This window comes from Xenopus tropicalis, chromosome 7 (assembly GCF_000004195.4).
Source record: "Xenopus tropicalis strain Nigerian chromosome 7, UCB_Xtro_10.0, whole genome shotgun sequence".
In the NCBI taxonomy this organism is placed as follows: Eukaryota; Metazoa; Chordata; class Amphibia; order Anura; family Pipidae; genus Xenopus; species Xenopus tropicalis.
Genome location: NC_030683.2, coordinates 64,761,651 through 64,778,356, shown reverse-complemented (window position 1 = coordinate 64,778,356; position 16,706 = coordinate 64,761,651). Strand labels below are relative to the sequence as shown.

Below are 16,706 nucleotides of genomic sequence, written 5' to 3'. Positions count from 1 at the left end.
AGCTGACACAATGTAATTAAAAGCTATGCAATTTAAGAGCTCTTAAGGAAGAACAACATAGTAGCAAATTCCTCATTGATTCCAAGATGGCAATCGGAACAGTCCCTGGATCAATTTGTACTATGAGCTATCTTTCAATAGACTGTATTTACCCACTTGCAAAGAAAGGCATCAGGCTCTTTGTGCATTTGAGTCCACCTAAAAGCACCAGCTTTTTACTTGCTTAATTGTTAATGAAATGAAGGAACTGCTTACTATCTGCCCATGGAACAACTTGACTTGATACATTTGGTACCTTAAAAAGAAGAGGCCTACACAGAAAAAAGGTGCAATTGCTAGGCCATTCACTGCAGTCTGCTCTTTCAGCACATTTTAAATAACACCAATGTTACAATGTTACCTTTTTTCTACAAAACTAAAAGTTATTACTGCCCATATATATTTTATAGATCCAATTGTATTGTTCTGTTCATTACAGAATTGCTCTGAAATGCTAAGGCTTGTAATTTTAACTGTTTGGGGGTTGTTCACATAGGTCAGAAATAGCACTGCAACAGGAAGGCAACACTGCAACTGAAGGCAAACAGGAGAGTACCTAAATATATAAAAAGATTAACAAATTCAAACCACCAGGGAAATTTCTTATTTAAAGTTTTATTTAATAACCTACAATGACAAGTCTTGTAAAAAGCATCCAAACATAACACAACTGCAGCAAACAGCATTCTTGTTGTTACTTACAGACCAAGACACCCCCCTACACTCTTGAGAAGCATATTTCAAGCCACTCTGACAGAGATGCAGTTCATCACATTGACTCACATTTCAATAACAAAGAAAATGCACACATCATACAGCATTCACAGCAGTAGACATTTTAAGAAGGGTAGGGTGAAAATGTACAAACTGTTTCAGGCAAATTGGTTTAGCCCCAGTCTTTCAAATGAGCTAAAGTCCTTCGAATGCAGGAAACATTCGTACGTTACTTGCTCCCACTGCTCTCTGCACACGCTCATAATTGCCACTGGATTGAGAGACACTGACAACTTAGTAATCCATAATGCACCACTGGTCTCTGCATACGCTCTTGTTCTCGCTCATACCAAAGACTCTCATTCTTTGGAAACACCAATCCCACAGTTCAAACAGCCTTCTGGTTCCACCTCACAGCCGTGCGTTCAAATTGCTGGTACGAATTCCATGAAACAAACTGGATAAAAATGGATCACCCACCGTCTTAAGACTCATCACGCAGCATGAATCTTCAGGCTAGGAAAAAGCTTGTAGGCAAAAGTGCTCCAGGGCAGGGAATCAACTGCATTCAGTAGCAGGTTCCAGAAAGGCATGGTAAGGAGCAGAGATCAGTTGAAGCAGTGAACACAATTAAGGTAGGAAGACTGTCCTAAACAAAAATGCATGATTCCATTTACATTAATATACAGACTGAGGCAAAGAAAAAAGGCTGGAATTACTACAGGTTGTTAACCAGTGGTCTATAACATGCATGTTCAGTCAGAAAGTAGTATTGAGACCAGATTGTTAAACTGAAGTACAAACTTAGAAAACAGTTCCCTTAAGTTTACTACTGAACATACTCAAAAACCTTTTGGAAACATTCTGCAATATACTTACCATAAAAATTATGAATTACCCACCAGAAACCCAGTGTCTTCTAATAAGACTACATTCCCCATCCTGAAGATTTTGATTCCATGCTTGAACTAAAGCCGCCATTAAATCCACTGCCAGATCCAGCATTAGGGGACCCCCAACCTATTGCACCAGAGTTGGAACCATAAGAATTATTTGAACCAAAACTTTGTGGCTGGTCCCTTTGTTGATTTCCTTGACCCTGATTACTTCCCTGGGGGCCAGATTGATTCTGTTGACTAGCGAGCATACCCATCATACCCCAGCTGCTTTGCAATGCTGCCTGGGCAGCTGCCATCATTGCTGGATTTATGCTAAAGGCCCCAAAATTCATCCCTCCACCACCACCCATATTACCACCCTGGTTGTTGCCAAGTGCACCACTACTTGGCCGGCTGTTGGGGTAACCCTGGTTCCCAAAACTTGGGCCAGGAAATCTGCCACCTCTCTCTAATTGCCTATTGTTATTGTGCTTGGGCTCTGCAGTAGAAACATGAACGCTGACTCCTTTAATGATCAGGTCTTCACCACAGAGAGATTGTGCAACCTAAAAGAAATAACATTTGAATGAGTACCCAGCACAAAAACCATAAGTTGTTCCACATCTGGATTTACATTAAGGTGCAAATTTGAGTCTAAGTCAACACAGCACTCTTGTTTTGCAGGCATCATAGACATGAAGTTTAAAGGAGAATGAAAGGTAAAAATTAAGTAAGCTTTATCAGAAAGGTCTATGTAAATACAGCCATAAGCGCACACAGAAAAGATGCAGAGTCCTCTTTCAAAAGAAACAGGATTTATTTTCTTTTGTGTACACATGTACTTAGGTATCAGACTTCCTCATAAAAATCCTTAATTTCACGGGCTGGAGTCTGAACATGCTCTCTCCTGCTATTATAACAATTCACTCCCCCTCCCATCAGAATGTCAAATCTGAACTAAGTTACCAGCACCTAGAGCTTGAAGCTACTGAGACCAAGCTAAAATGGCAGCTGCTATCTTAAACTGAGGAAGCTTTAAGGGCTGATTACTTAGGTATGGTAAAGCTTTCTGCAGAATAAACATAGCATTGTAGCTTGCACTAACGTGGCTAATCTATTGGCAGTAAAATGCAAAAATGATTTTCCTTCTCCTTTAACTGGAAGGCAGGTGTATGCACAACATGCAAGTTTTTTCAACACTCAGCAGGGGGCAGGCACAGAAAATCAAGCAGCATGGGACATCTGATTTTCTGGACTAAGGGGCATATTTATTAAGCTGTGTAAAACGAATTTACTGAAAAAACAACGTAAAAATCTGTAAAATAAATGGAGAAGATCGCTGTCTGAACACCAGATTTTATGCCGTTATTTTACAAGTTCTGGAAGAAAAAACATGTAAAGAAATTGTCGATTTTACGCCTTTTTTTTTCTACACAGCGAAGCCTGGCGACGTGTGGTGAATTTTCTCGCTTTTTTTTTTTTTTTTACACAGCATACTATAGAGTATGTAGACATCCTGGATAGTTTGCACTGAAACGGTTGCAAGGTTGCAAACAAAGGACCTGTATGTGTACAGTGCCATGCATTCACTTATACCAAACTAGAGAACAGCATCTGCTCAAACAACTGTTTCAGACTGGGTAGGTGGGGGGGGGGGACCATGAGGTCACAATTAAAGTCAGTGAACCAGCACATCTCAGTTTGTTGTAGGCGACTGTCTACTAACATTCAGTCTAATATCTAAATAAAAATAACAGGCAAAGTCAAGAAAAGGATAAAGAAAATTTAGTTCAAACAATCTTTACAGCGGCCAGTTATTTTGAACTGCTACTTTAATATATACACCTAATGTGGCCCATCCTGTACAGTACCCTGAGCGACTCCTCTGGGTTGACACTGTATAAGGGGCCATATACATTTATCACCACCTTTGTATGATTCAGTATTTGAGGGACAAATATTTGGAGCAACAGCAGTTAAAAGCGGAGACGTAGCGCACTTTCTTTCAGTTGACAAATTGTCAGGGCCGATAATTCTTGATCCATCAGGACAACAGGATGTAAACTGCCCCTGACTAACCATACATACAAGTATAGTCAAAATAGGTCAAACTGCCTGACCAAATCTGGGCATGTGTCACTAGCTTAAAACAGTCACACACATCCTGCACCAAGCTGACCAATGAACCTATACAAAATGCAAGGGGGGAAACCTGGTCAACCAGGTACTGTTTTTGAGCAATGAGCTTAAATAGCAGCACCAGAAAGCGACTGATGAAAAACTCTTGCATATAACCCATGCAGCCCAATTTAATCAGTCATCCTGTGAACATACAAGCTTTATATTATCGCAGTCTTACCAGATAATGTGACAAAATCAGTGACTCTTCGTTCAACCAGCAAAAATGGCTAAACTTATTTACATGTAATTAGCTTGCAATCAGGGCAGCAAGGCAGAGAGGTCTTTTTTAAAAAATGAGTCTTGGCTTACGGCACACAGCACTGAGCCAAAAAAGTTGCCATCCAGTCCAGTGCACTTGAGTGCAATATGGACTGCACTTCCAGCTGACAGTAATGGGAAGATATCTGTTGCTTGACTTCATAGAGAGTTTTAGAAACAGTCATGGCAATAGCTAGATACTCATGGAAGATAACTGGCCTGTTTGGCTATACAATGCTAGCCAAAATATTTAGTACAGTGATACCTTATCTGACTGTTACCTGAATGAAAGGATAAGGTGTTGAAACCATTTCTGTGTAGCTGATCATTGTAAAGACATGCTGTAAGCATTCGCCAGATGTATTTACCAGCACTCCTGATCATAATCTGCTTGAATGGACCCAGACACAGTGAAACAGTATTACAGTGACGGCCACAGAATACCTTTATTATTCCTAAACAGTTTCCCCAAAGGTAGCCCAATACGGAGTGCATTTCACTACATGCACATGGTATGTTTGGGTGGTGTTAGTGTGTACACATTTGGATTTGTATCAAACTTAATTGCAAGCAAGTGGAAATAAAAAATAGGACACTTGCAAAATGAGACTGCAGTGAAGGATAAAATGATTTATTTTCTATAAGCTTTAGTAAGTACACCTGCATTTAAGCAGACTAGCATGATCAAAAGACTCTGAAGCTTGATACTATACCACTGCCCTTTAACACAATGATTCCCAAACCACAAGGCTGGTCCCTCTAAGGCCACCCAAAGCAGTGGTTGGAAATGCCTTTTTGCTGGCCTAGATATTCAAAGGAAAGGCTTGGAGGCCAATTAGTGCAAAATTTGGGTAAACAATTTTGGTCAGAAATGTTTAAAATTATGGCTTAATGGCTAATATATGCATGTTTTCATTTAACTGTACCCTTGTTATGAGCTGGGGGCCATAACCAAGGGCCAAACCTCAAAGGGAGGTGACTTGTGCCAAATAGCCCAAAATCCAATGCCCTAACATTAAAAATTGTGGATTTTTCTTGCAAGCACTTAAGTTGCATTAGCTTCCTCACCTGGTCATCAGCAAATGTAACAAATGCAAATGCTCTGAAAGGCTTTGGAATAAAGACATCCACAACTTCTCCATACTGGCTGAAGAACTGGCGAAGCTCCTCAGCACTCATATCTTCTGTGCAACGCCCAACAAAGACCTTCCTGCTGCGCATAGGTTCATCTGGACTCTAAGGAAAATTTGAATTAGGTTTTAAAATTGTGTTTTCTTGGACTATTACAGATAAGTTTTTTTGGGCCCAGGGGTTAAACCTTATATTTGACCTAATCAAAACAGCCTACCAGGAAAAAAATTACTTTTGCGTACTTTTTTGGCCTACATGATTAACACATATTAAATGCTTTAAATCGGTAACAAATATGGAATCTGGGCTGTGCCAAAAGGCTCTAAGTGTCAGCAAAATAGAATATTTTGTGACAATTGCCCTTTATTGCAGAGTGGCCTGAGGAAAATGTTTGCGTGCCCTATAGTTTCAAAATAAATAAATAAAAATTGGTTTTATAAGGAACCAGTGAGGGAACCTTTTGATCTGGGCCAGTGTATGGAGTTCCATTTGATAATGCACTTCCTGGTATGCAATTTCATAAAAGTTGCAAGAAGCAACAGCTTTAATGAGGGGGAAACACATGATTAAAACCTGTAGCTTTCTCAGGGAAGGGATTGTTTAAAGAAACACTAGCATATTTTCAATGAACGGACAGTACTGGGGGTGAGGGTCAGGTTGTTCCCATTACAGTCAACGGAAAAGAGTGGTCTGAGCACCTGTGTTGACTAAATTATGCCAGCTGAGAAGATGCCCCATGTGCCATCATATTTTTTGCCAAGAACCAGGAATAAAGCAGGTGAAAAAATGAAATTCTAAAAAATAAATAAAAAAAATCCATGCATCCACATACATAAGTTTGCACTCATTTATAATGAGTTTGAATGTAAATATCCGACAAAACATGACTGCAAAAGATCAATAGTAATTTAACAGGTAGAAAAATGCATTTCTATGCATTTAGTAACATTACCTTAGAATTTGGTAGCTTACAGTCACACCAACGGCCATCAATCATATGACGCTGAGACATCACTTTTACTTGTGTCTCATAGTCTGCAAATCTAACAAATCCAAATCCTTTAGAATGACCTGTCTTAGCATCTTTCTTTACCTGTAAGAAAAATTGATAGTTTATTATAAAATTATCCTTCCTGGCATTAAAGAAAGAAAACCTCTTTTAAGACTTCAGGACTGATAGCTACTGCTAGTTATTTCTATTAACACTTAGTGACAAAGTTTCTCCTCTGCAACATCAACAAGATTCAAGTTTGTTTTAAGCAATAAGGATGCAGCATTACAAGCAGAAAAAAAACTGCCATCATCTGACAATTGTGTGAAACCACACAAATGGTCTAAATTGTTTTTAAGTTATACAGGTACAAAACCTGTTACGCAAAATGCTTGGGACCTGGGGTTTTCTGGATAAGGGGTCTTTCCGTAATTTAGATCTCCATACCATAGGTCTACTAAAAACAATTATTAAAACATTAAACCCAATAGAATTGTTTTGCTTCCAATAAGGATTAATTTCATCTTAGTTGTAATTAAGTACTGGGTACTGTTTCTTTATTACAGAGAAAATGGAAATCAAATTTAAAAATTTGAAATATTTGCTTATAATGGAGTCTATGGAAGATGGCCATTCCGTAATTCAGAACTTGCTGGAAAATGGGTTTCCGGATAACTGATCCCATACCTGTACTGGGACCTTTACCAGGGCTGGAGATTTCAGCGGTTCCCCTTTTACCAGCAAAGGGTTTATTTTCAGATGTTTGCTGTTGCCTTTTGAGGGAACAAAAATGCCTGAAATTTCTACCATAGAACTTAGAGGCCAGTATACCAATACCAAAAAAAACATGCATATTATGTTTATGCAGCAAAGATTGCTCATTATGGATACCATTGTTGCCCCAGCATATCTTACAGTCCAAGATTCCAATTTCACTGACAAAATTCTATTTGAAGCTAGTTAACCTGCTGCTTTGTGTGTGGGAGGAAACAAGAATCCAAAAAATACATAAGGGGAATATGCAAACTTTTTGTAGATGCCCAGGTCAGAACCGACCATCCATAACACTACTAGGCAACAGCAAAGAGAAAAAACTTCCACATAAGTGTTAACATATGTATATAGACATGTCATTCCTTTCTAAACTGCTGTCTGTATCTAACATATATAAGGCGATTATTATGCAATGGCGTTATAGTTATTTGTCAACCTACCAATACTAACATCTGCAACAAAAAAAGAGCATTACATATTTTTATAGTAACAAATTTCCCATTAAAAATATCCTTTCTAAACACATACAAAAAAAACAAAACAAAAAAAATCAAAACCCTGTTTAGGTACCTGCACCATAATCACTTCACCAAATGTGCTGAAATAGTCTTTCAAATCTTGTTCTGTGGTTTTCCACGGAAGACCTAACACAATTAGATCTGATGTTTTTGTCACTGCACGTTTTATTTTGACTGCAGAAGAAGCATCAGTTTCATCCATCTTCCTTTTGTTATCTGATGTAAAAAACATTTACAAAAGTAGATGCACATTTTAATTGCAAAGCTAGTTCACCAATACAAATGGCATTTCCATAAAAGTAAAAAAGTTGTTAAAGGGGATATAACTAGAAAGCAAATAAGAGAAAGGATCTCCAAGCTTCTGAAGAGGTTACTACTCAGGTTGTAGTCATATTGAAGGCTGAAAATGCACTGTTTTTTGACACTAAGTCAAAATCTTTGTTATGTGTTCTTGTAGTGTTGCAGCTATGACAAATAAACAGCCTAATCGCATAAGGGCTGTGACAGACGGGGAGATTTGTCGCCTCGTGACAAATCTCCCCGAACTGCCATCCCACTGGCTAGAATGTAAATGGCCAGTGGGATGGCATACGTGGCGCCAGAATTTGTGGAAGTTGCCTTGAGAGGAAACTTCTGCGTCTTCGGCAAAGCGCGGCGCTGCGTATGCCATCGCACCGGCAATTTACATTCTAGCTGGTGGGATGGCATTTCGGGGAGATTAGTCATAAAGGCTCATGAGATAAGCAAAGAGGGTCCAGCATAGTAGTATTTCTCTGCACTAACACACTGCAATAAGACATTTTTAGAGCAAAGCTGTCCAGCTAGGCCTGATGTAACCCACCAAGGAGTTTTAAACTGGCCTTTAAACTGAAAACCAAAACTTATGTAGTAAACCTTTAATACATAGTGTTCAGTATTCTCAAATAAAACTTTGCGTTGGAGGTGGTATTGTGCATAGGTAAAGTTACACTTTAGTAAAAAGCCAAGGTTTTATAAGACTATTTAAAATACCACTTTAATATTTAAATAACTTTTTTAAAAGCTGCAACCATCACATTGTATGTAAATATTTAATCAATGTTCTAGTTAATATTTAAAGATAAAAGTTAGGTTTACTATCAATGTCCCTACAAAAGTGATAAAGCGCATGTTAAACACTACATATGGGAAGATTTCTAAAATAAAAGTCAACACTAACATAAGTTACTACTCTGATTCCCTACTTTCTCAGATGTAATGTGGTAGTTGACCTTTTAAATAACCTAGTATGTTGACAGCAATATCCTTAGAATATTTGCAACTGGTCTTCATGTTGTGTTTCTTTAATTTAAGCCTTTTTTCTGCCTCTACTTTGAATTTCTGCAGCTGTTTGATAGGGTGCACTTAACTGTAGCAACCAGACAGTAGTTTGAATAAGCCAGGAACATAGTGTCCATATACAGAAGTAACAATACTATAGTCATGCATAGCAATAGTTTTGTTTGCTAAGATCATTCACCCCATTTGAAAGCTGCAATGAGGCAAAAGGCAAATTATTCAAAAACTACAAGATGATCCACAAAAAAAGTTGCTAAGACATCTATGCAAGTAAGAGACTTGTGACTAACATTTTCATTGCTCACCTTTTGGATAATTGACTACATAAACAAGGTTTCCCCAGCCATTTTCAGGAGCATGGAGAATCCCTTCAACCAATCGAACACCACGCATACACTGATTCACTGGGTTTCTGTATCTCAGACCACATGCACCAGGAAACTGGGCAGTAACTGTAGACAACAGTACTGTCCCATCATCTTCAGATGGTATCTCCATTGGCTCTTCATTCTCATCCTCTGCCACTCTTATGTATTCCATCTCCATTTCTGCAAACTGGAGAAATGCTTAAGTTAGATGTGATATAAGCCCATGGATGTGCACAGATTTTTTTTTTTTAACGCACAGGTAATTATGTGCTGCTCATGGTATTTTGCATGCAATGCACCCATAATACTGGCCTGTCCTTAATCTGCATTTCAGTGTGATCTAATTAAACATTTTTGAAAAGTCGCAGCAACTAATCTGCACAATTTGGCACGATTTGTCGCAGTGTTGCACTTGTACTTTATAGCCGGAAAGCCGCCGCGATTAGCCCTTAGGGTGAAGACACAAGGATCTACTAGTAGGCGCTACTTTTTCATGGCTACTAAACTCCAGAAAATACCCTGTCATAGACAATACTGAGAATTGCCTCTGCTAAAACAGACAATTATCAGTAAATGATCAGCACTATCTATTTTAGTAGCTCTGAAAAGTAGCTGCTACTAGTAAGCTCAGTGTCTCACCCTTAGACCTGTCAACCAAAAGCTGACTCAATTAAGAAACTGTGGATAATTTTTAATTAATCATATTCAGATAGTCTATTTTTCATTAGATGCTTATGTTTTTCCCCTTTAATGTGGGAATACACTGCCATATCCGTGTGGGCTCAATTTGGCCACCCTCACAGCTTTTTAGTGGCATGTTTATAGGCAGCTTTAGTCTTGCTACTCTACCACACACATTTTCCAATTTATTTGTATTGATTTATCACAAGAGATACCTGGGAGTGACAGTTAATATAGTAGTGCCATTCTGGAAAGTTTCCCGGAGGAAAGTTTTTGTTTCCTCAAAAAGGAGTAGGGAGGGGGACACTTAGCAATAAGCCACTAAGGAACATAACATTCTGGGACTCTCAAAGTGAATTAGAGTTTCCTTTAATCCAGCAAAACAGAGCCAAACGGAAAAACTCTTAACTGTATAAGCATTTGCATTCAGTGTGTTTCAAACAAGCACACATAGCCAAAATGCATAAAAAAACTGGATAAGGCAGTAGATTATTTATTTGAAGGCACACAATAGAATTGATAATTTGGCGATTAAGTGCCTAGTGTACTAAAACAAAAAGCATAAATAAAGCAATATTCATAAGCAAAACAAAGAGGAGCGCAGGAACAATGGAGTGAAGTGATATATGTCAAAACATATTAAGTAACTCCTTTTCCTTGTGATTTTAAACGCAGAAAATCGGGATTTGGGAAATACAGGTGCAGCCAGGAACCACGTTTCCCATCACAGGTTCTACAGAAGAAAGTCCCTTTCTAGTTTGTACAAACCGCTCACAAAATCACTTACTTGGCCTAATAGCAGCATTGAAGCAAAGTGAGGTTGCCTCAATAATTTCCCAGAACGGCTCGTAACTACTATTCATGCAATACAACAGAATAAAACGCGCTACATTATGACAAAAGCCCTCGCAGCCAGACGTGTTCCTTTTCAGCTAACATCCCGAACACAAAGGCAAATAACAATCAGTCCTGCTCACAAACGCCATTTTCAACTTTAGGCCCAAACACGCGGAACACGCATTGCTCAAAGGTGGAAAATAAACCTACCTGTTTTTGCGGTCAAATAACCAGACTGCCCCTACTAGACGAGGCAAATCAAATGTTGTGTGTAAATGACTAGCGGAATTACGGTATACGAGCATACGCTGATCCAGCTACTGCTTCTAAAACCACTCACACGTTCTACCACTTCCACAAAATGGCGACTTCACCTTATAATGAACCGCTCTCTAAAAGTTGGACCCGCCCACCTCGTCTAAAGAAGGGGTAATCCATTGGTGGCTCGTTATGAGCTTTATTACCCGAGAAGCGCACGCAAGCCTAAACCAAATCCCATATAACCAAAACATAAAACTGTACACATGGCTACGTTCTAAATGCAGCGGTTAAAATGAGGTTCACATGTTTGTTGTTAATGTCCCCACCGATGTCACAAATGGTACAGTCTGTTTCGGTCTGGTATTGAGTGTGCGCACAAACAAACTCTTGGAAAGTATCCGGCACACTCGTAGTAGCTAGTGATTCAGAGTATGGCGCGCATGCAGCGCTTAAGATTTCATATAACAGCTAGGTTCTAGTTAAAAAAGGGTTATCTATAGAATAAAGCCTGATCTAATAATTCTAGTGGGTAAGCAACATCATTCCTGTAGAGCAGTGATCTCCAACCAGTGGCTCAGGGGCAACATGTTGCTCCCCAACCCCTTGTTTGTTGCTCTTAGTGCCCCCAAACCAGGGAGTTATTTTTGAATTCTTGACTTGGTGGCAAGTTTTGGTTGAATAAAAACAAGATTTACTACCAAATAAAGCCTCCTGTAAGCATACCCCCCAACTGTCCCGCTTTTTGCAGGACTGTCCCGGATTTTATAGCGCATCCCGCTGTCCCAGATAGTTCAATTCCGGGACGTTCACACGTACACACGGGGCGCAACCTTATAAAAGGGCCTGTCGCCGCTGCAGAAGAAGCAGAGCCAGAAAAGAAGAAGGAGCAGTGTCTATGGGGGGTACTGTCTATGGGGGGTACTGTCTATGGGGGCAATTGGGGGCACTATGTATGGGGGGTACTGTCTATGGGGGCAATTGGGGGCACTATGTATGGGGGGTACTGTCTATAGGGGCAATTGGAGGCACTTTCTATGGGGGTATTGTGTATGGGGGCTACTGTCTGTGGGGCAATTGGGGGCACTGTGTATGGGGTCAGTTGGGGGCACTTTCTATGGGGGTACCGTCTATGGGCGCAATTGGGGGCACTTTGTATGGGGGGTACTGTCTATTGGCCCATTGGAGGCACTGTGTATGGGGGGGCAAAACTGGTACATAGTTATAACTCACTTAGAACTGACTGCCTTTCTATATTTGTATTTCATATGTAGGAGTTGCTATATTGTTTTCCTTAGGTAGAACATTATGAGGGTATAGCACATTTTGCATCTGATCCCACCATTTCAACTATATAAAAGGAGTATTTTTTTTAAAAAATGTGGCGTGGCAATTAGGGCGTGGCCATAAAAGTGGGCTTGGGCAAAAAATTTGCCGCGCTGTGCATACTAAATCTTTTTGTCCCTGTTTTCATTTTTCAAATGTTGGGAGGTATGTGTATGTAAGCTGACAGTGTGTATAGAGGCTACCTAATAGCTAATCTTAAGGTGCCCATACACTATAACATCCGCTCGCTTGGCGATGTCGCCAAGCGAGCGGATCTTCACCCGATATCCCCACCTACGCGTGGGCGATATCAGGTAGCCCTGGGGCTAAACGATCCGATTACATTTGTGGTTATGGGGCAGTCGGTTTGGGGACCGCATCAACGAGCCTATGCGGTCCCCGATCAGACTGGATTTTCTAACCTGGCCGATCGAGATCTGGCCGTTCTGTTCTGCCCATACACGGGCCGATTAGCTGCCGAATCGGTCCAAGGGACCGATATCGGCAGCTATAGTCGGCCCATGTATGGGGACCTTTAGCCCTTATTTGGCACCCCTATGAAATTTTATGATGCTTGTGTTGCTCTCGAAGTCTTTTTACATTTGACTGTGGCTCACAAGTAAGAAAGGCTGGGGATCCATGCTGTACAGTTAAGCATACAAGACGCTTAACTCCTCCTGTAGGCTGCCAGTCCATAGCCAATCATAGCTCTTATTTGGCACCCCTGGAACGTTTTTCATGTTTGTTTTGCTCCCCGACTCTTTTTCCATTTGAATGTAGTTCACAGGTATAAAAGGTTGGGGATCCCTTGTCTAGAATGTCTTCCCTTGGAATATTGTTTCTACATAAATGTAAATGTTCCATGCACAGACCGTTCATGTATTACTTTATATAGAATACATACATGTACTGTATTTGCACCTTTGCACTATTTTATCTTGCAGCAGAGGTTATTTCAGATAGGATTTGTTTGACTGCATTGCACAGCCAAAATGTTGTATTCCCCTTAATAAACTGGTAGAGTTCCCACCTGCCTGGTATTGAAAGTTTTGGGGGCCCAGTAATGTTACAAAACAATAGAAAAGGCTTTCCAAAAAAAAAGTAGACGTAAAGCTCAGGTATCAGTAAAATAAAAAAAAGGGTTTACTGTCAGATACACATAAATGCTACAAAGCCTTACACGTTTCGTACCTTTATGGGTACTTAATCATAGGCTGAATAACATCCCACATACACAGAGTATTAAAAGGCAAAGTGGCCAATCCCATTACTAGAGTATTGACCACAAAGGACATGTAAGTAACAGTAATTATAGACTATAATATAGAAAAAGCATCAAATGTATCAACATGAAGTTTTGAAAATATAGTATATATCATAAAGTATAAAGTAGTATAATATCTTAAAACTACAATACTAACTAATATGTAAGTACCAACACCACTTCTCTTCTTACATATTAGTTACTAGTTTAAAGATATTATACTACTTTATACTTTATAATATATACTATACTATATATACACAGGTAGCATAGGGCAGGCAGAATATGGCACACACAGGCAGCATAGGGCAGGCATAGTATGACACACACACAGGCAGCATAGGGCAGGCAGAATACTGTGTGTTCCATACTCTGCCCTATGCTGCCTGTGGGAGCTGAACCTGGCAGGGGTTTGTTTTGGGAGTTTGTTAGCAGTTGGAAATAGCCATTAAATGGTCCCTAAGGTGTGTAATTATGTGCTGGTGTCAGGCCGCGGAGTGAAAACAGGCCTTGGGAAGTAAGTCAAGCCGACGGACGGAGTGTAGCGAGTAAGCCCACAAACGTCTCACACTAACCGGAGGCTTGCCTGGAGATGAGGACAGGAAGCACGGCAGTGGAGAGAGGCTGGAGAGCCAATAGCGAAGTACCAGGGGTCAAACGAAGGAGTGGTCAAAACGGGTCCGAGTCGGGGCAGGCAGAACAGGTTCAGAAGCGGAAGTCCAGGCAGAGGTTCAACGGAGAATCAGAATACAAGGAAACGCCAGGCACCAGTGAAACTTGATAACCAAGCAAGGATGGCTTGTAAATGGTGACTATTTACAGGCGGCGACATAGCGCAAGTGCGTGTGGCATCAAGACGCACGCCGCAACATGCGGACGTGCTTGCGTGACTTTTCACCGAGTGCAAATATGCGCGCGCACCCTTTCACTGTGCGCGCGACTTTACGTGCTCACTTTTTCAACGTGCGCGCGACTTTGCGCGTGCTAACCGAGCGCCTGTGTGGCGATTCCCTAGACGCATGCGCTAAATGGCGCGCGTCCTTACAGCTGGGGGTTGTTGTGGTATCCACAGGGAAGGAGGAGGCATTTGGATTTAAGGGTGTGTCTTAATATGACATAATATAATTAATTCACATATGAATGATGGTTGAGCACCAAACATTTGGGTTTTTGCTGCGCTACCACCTTTAATGTGGGTATGGTCTTGTGATAACATGTATGTGGTTTGAAGTGGGTGCGGTTTAAAAAAGGGGAGTAGTCAAAACTGGCTTCTATTAGCACCCCTCCACTATGTATGCTAGAGAAATTCCAGCCCTTGGCACCACAGAATTTGGACAGCACTGCACTAGGTGTCTAAAAATTAGTAATCAATCAAATACAGTTGTAAACCCAAAGAATCTCAAAGACAGCACCGACTTTCTCTCAAATATGGAACAAACACCTTTAATTCTATTTTAATATCATGCCTCTTTATAGGTCCCTGGTAAGGCCTCACCTTGAGTATGCAGTGCAGTTTTGGGCTCCAGTCCTTTAAGAAGGATATTAATGATCTGGAGAGAGTGCAGAGACATGCAACTAAACTGGTTAAGGGGATGGAAGATTTAAGCTATGAGGTTAGACTGTCAAGGTTGGGGTTGTTTTCTCTGGAAAAGAGGCGCTTGCGAGGGGACATGATTAGTCTGTACAAGTACATTAGAGGGGATTATAGGCAGATGGGGGATGTTCTTTTTTCCCATAAAAACAATCAACGCACCAGAGGTCACCCCTTTAGATTAGAGCGCAAACGCTCCTTTAAACTCCCATACGGAGCAGTGGGGAGAGGTCCCGACTGCTCCGTATGGGAGCCAAATTGAAAAATTTTCTTGCGGCGGGGCGGCATGCCGCCCCTAAACTTCTGCCACCCTAGGCCCGGGCCTTTGTGGCCTCTCCACAAATCCGGGACTGAGTGCACCCCATCATCACGAAACAGCCCTTGTCCTGCATCTTCCAACTCATGGTGTTGTTAAACCTGTATATGATGCTGTTTGGCGAACTTATCAATGGTGCGGTTGAGCTTACGTCTGCATTTTTCCAGCGTCTTCAGCTGGCCTGTTTGCCAGCACAATCTAGATATAATCTCCGACCACACCAATGCTACGTCCGGCATTAACAAACATTACCGTGACAAGTCATATTTAATAGCTCTAATTATATATTTAGTCTTATAGAAACCAAGGTCATTACCCCCTAGATGAATAACAATCATCCCGGGGTATTCCCACTTTTTAACCATTAAGGATATAGTAGCTAACAAATCAAACCATTTAAGGCCTCCAGTACCCTTCCATCTGATAATGTATCTGTCTTTTAGGCAAGCTAAAATTCAATCCATATGTGCGCTGTTCTGCTCTTCTCATCGCCCACTTAACGTATGAGTGGCCAACTATCCAAATTTGTAAAAGATCTGAAAGAAACAAGTTACTATTAGCCAAATAATAGCCCAATAAAGTTACACCAATGATGGTCTGATGTAAAGTTTGTATTGGTTGGAGGACCATCTTCCAATTTTCTTAATCATTCTCTCATTTTCTCCCCAGAGAGCAGCCTGAGTGGCCGCCACAATTCTGAATGAATGGGAGTGGTAGTTTTTATCGGGAATGCCTAATTTCTTCAAACACATGCTGAAAACTTTGTTAAATTGAAATCTGGAGAGATACTCTCCATTTCTGTGCATGAAGAAAGGCCCATCCGACTCAGGCCGGATGTCACAAAATGTTTGAAAATTCCTGACAGGACACAAAAGTGAATCAACAAAATGGCCCAGCCAAATAATGCATCCTTTACCCACCGCATCTGTTTTGGATACACGAATATTGATACGAAGTCTGTCCCCCATTAGAGCAATATCATTACGCAAAATTCCACTTGGTGTAAATTTATTTGGGGCAACCGCTTCACTTATACACATTGCTGCAAAATAAACAATAACAAATAATGTTCTAAATAAACAGTTTTCATAATCATCAAAACAGACTTGGGGCAGGACTTTAACCAGTTTACAAAGCAACGTGACGGTAATGGGTTTTCTGGTATCGGATTTTGCCTTATTGCGCGCTAAGCCTTTCAGAATCTGCTGTACAAGTGGTTCTTTGGTGAAGTTAATTATATGTAGCAATCTGACCCAAAATGAAA

The 16,706-nt window shown here is 40.6% G+C and overlaps 1 protein-coding gene across 5 annotated transcripts; it reads right to left on the bottom strand.

Annotated features, from left to right (window-relative positions):
* Positions 1-629: 629 nt before the first annotated feature.
* On the bottom strand, positions 630-11,081 carry tardbp (TAR DNA binding protein). Of its 5 annotated transcripts, none has more exons than NM_203723.2 (6): positions 10,898-11,081; positions 9,107-9,356; positions 7,537-7,700; positions 6,154-6,294; positions 5,139-5,306; positions 630-2,197 (listed from the first exon to the last, which is right to left on the bottom strand). In NM_203723.2, exons 2-6 carry the CDS (start codon positions 9,345-9,347, stop codon positions 1,682-1,684), a joined length of 1,230 nt encoding a protein of 409 aa, NP_989054.2. In that variant the 5' UTR covers positions 9,348-9,356; positions 10,898-11,081; the 3' UTR covers positions 630-1,681. The 5 variants fall into 5 exon arrangements, with proteins under 5 accessions (NP_989054.2, NP_001231687.1, NP_001231688.1 ...); XM_012966272.3 differs by lacking the exon at positions 10,898-11,081 and adding an exon at positions 10,638-10,779 and having other exon boundaries at positions 639-2,197; NM_001244758.1 differs by lacking the exon at positions 5,139-5,306.
* Between the last annotated feature and the right edge of the window lie 5,625 nt (positions 11,082-16,706).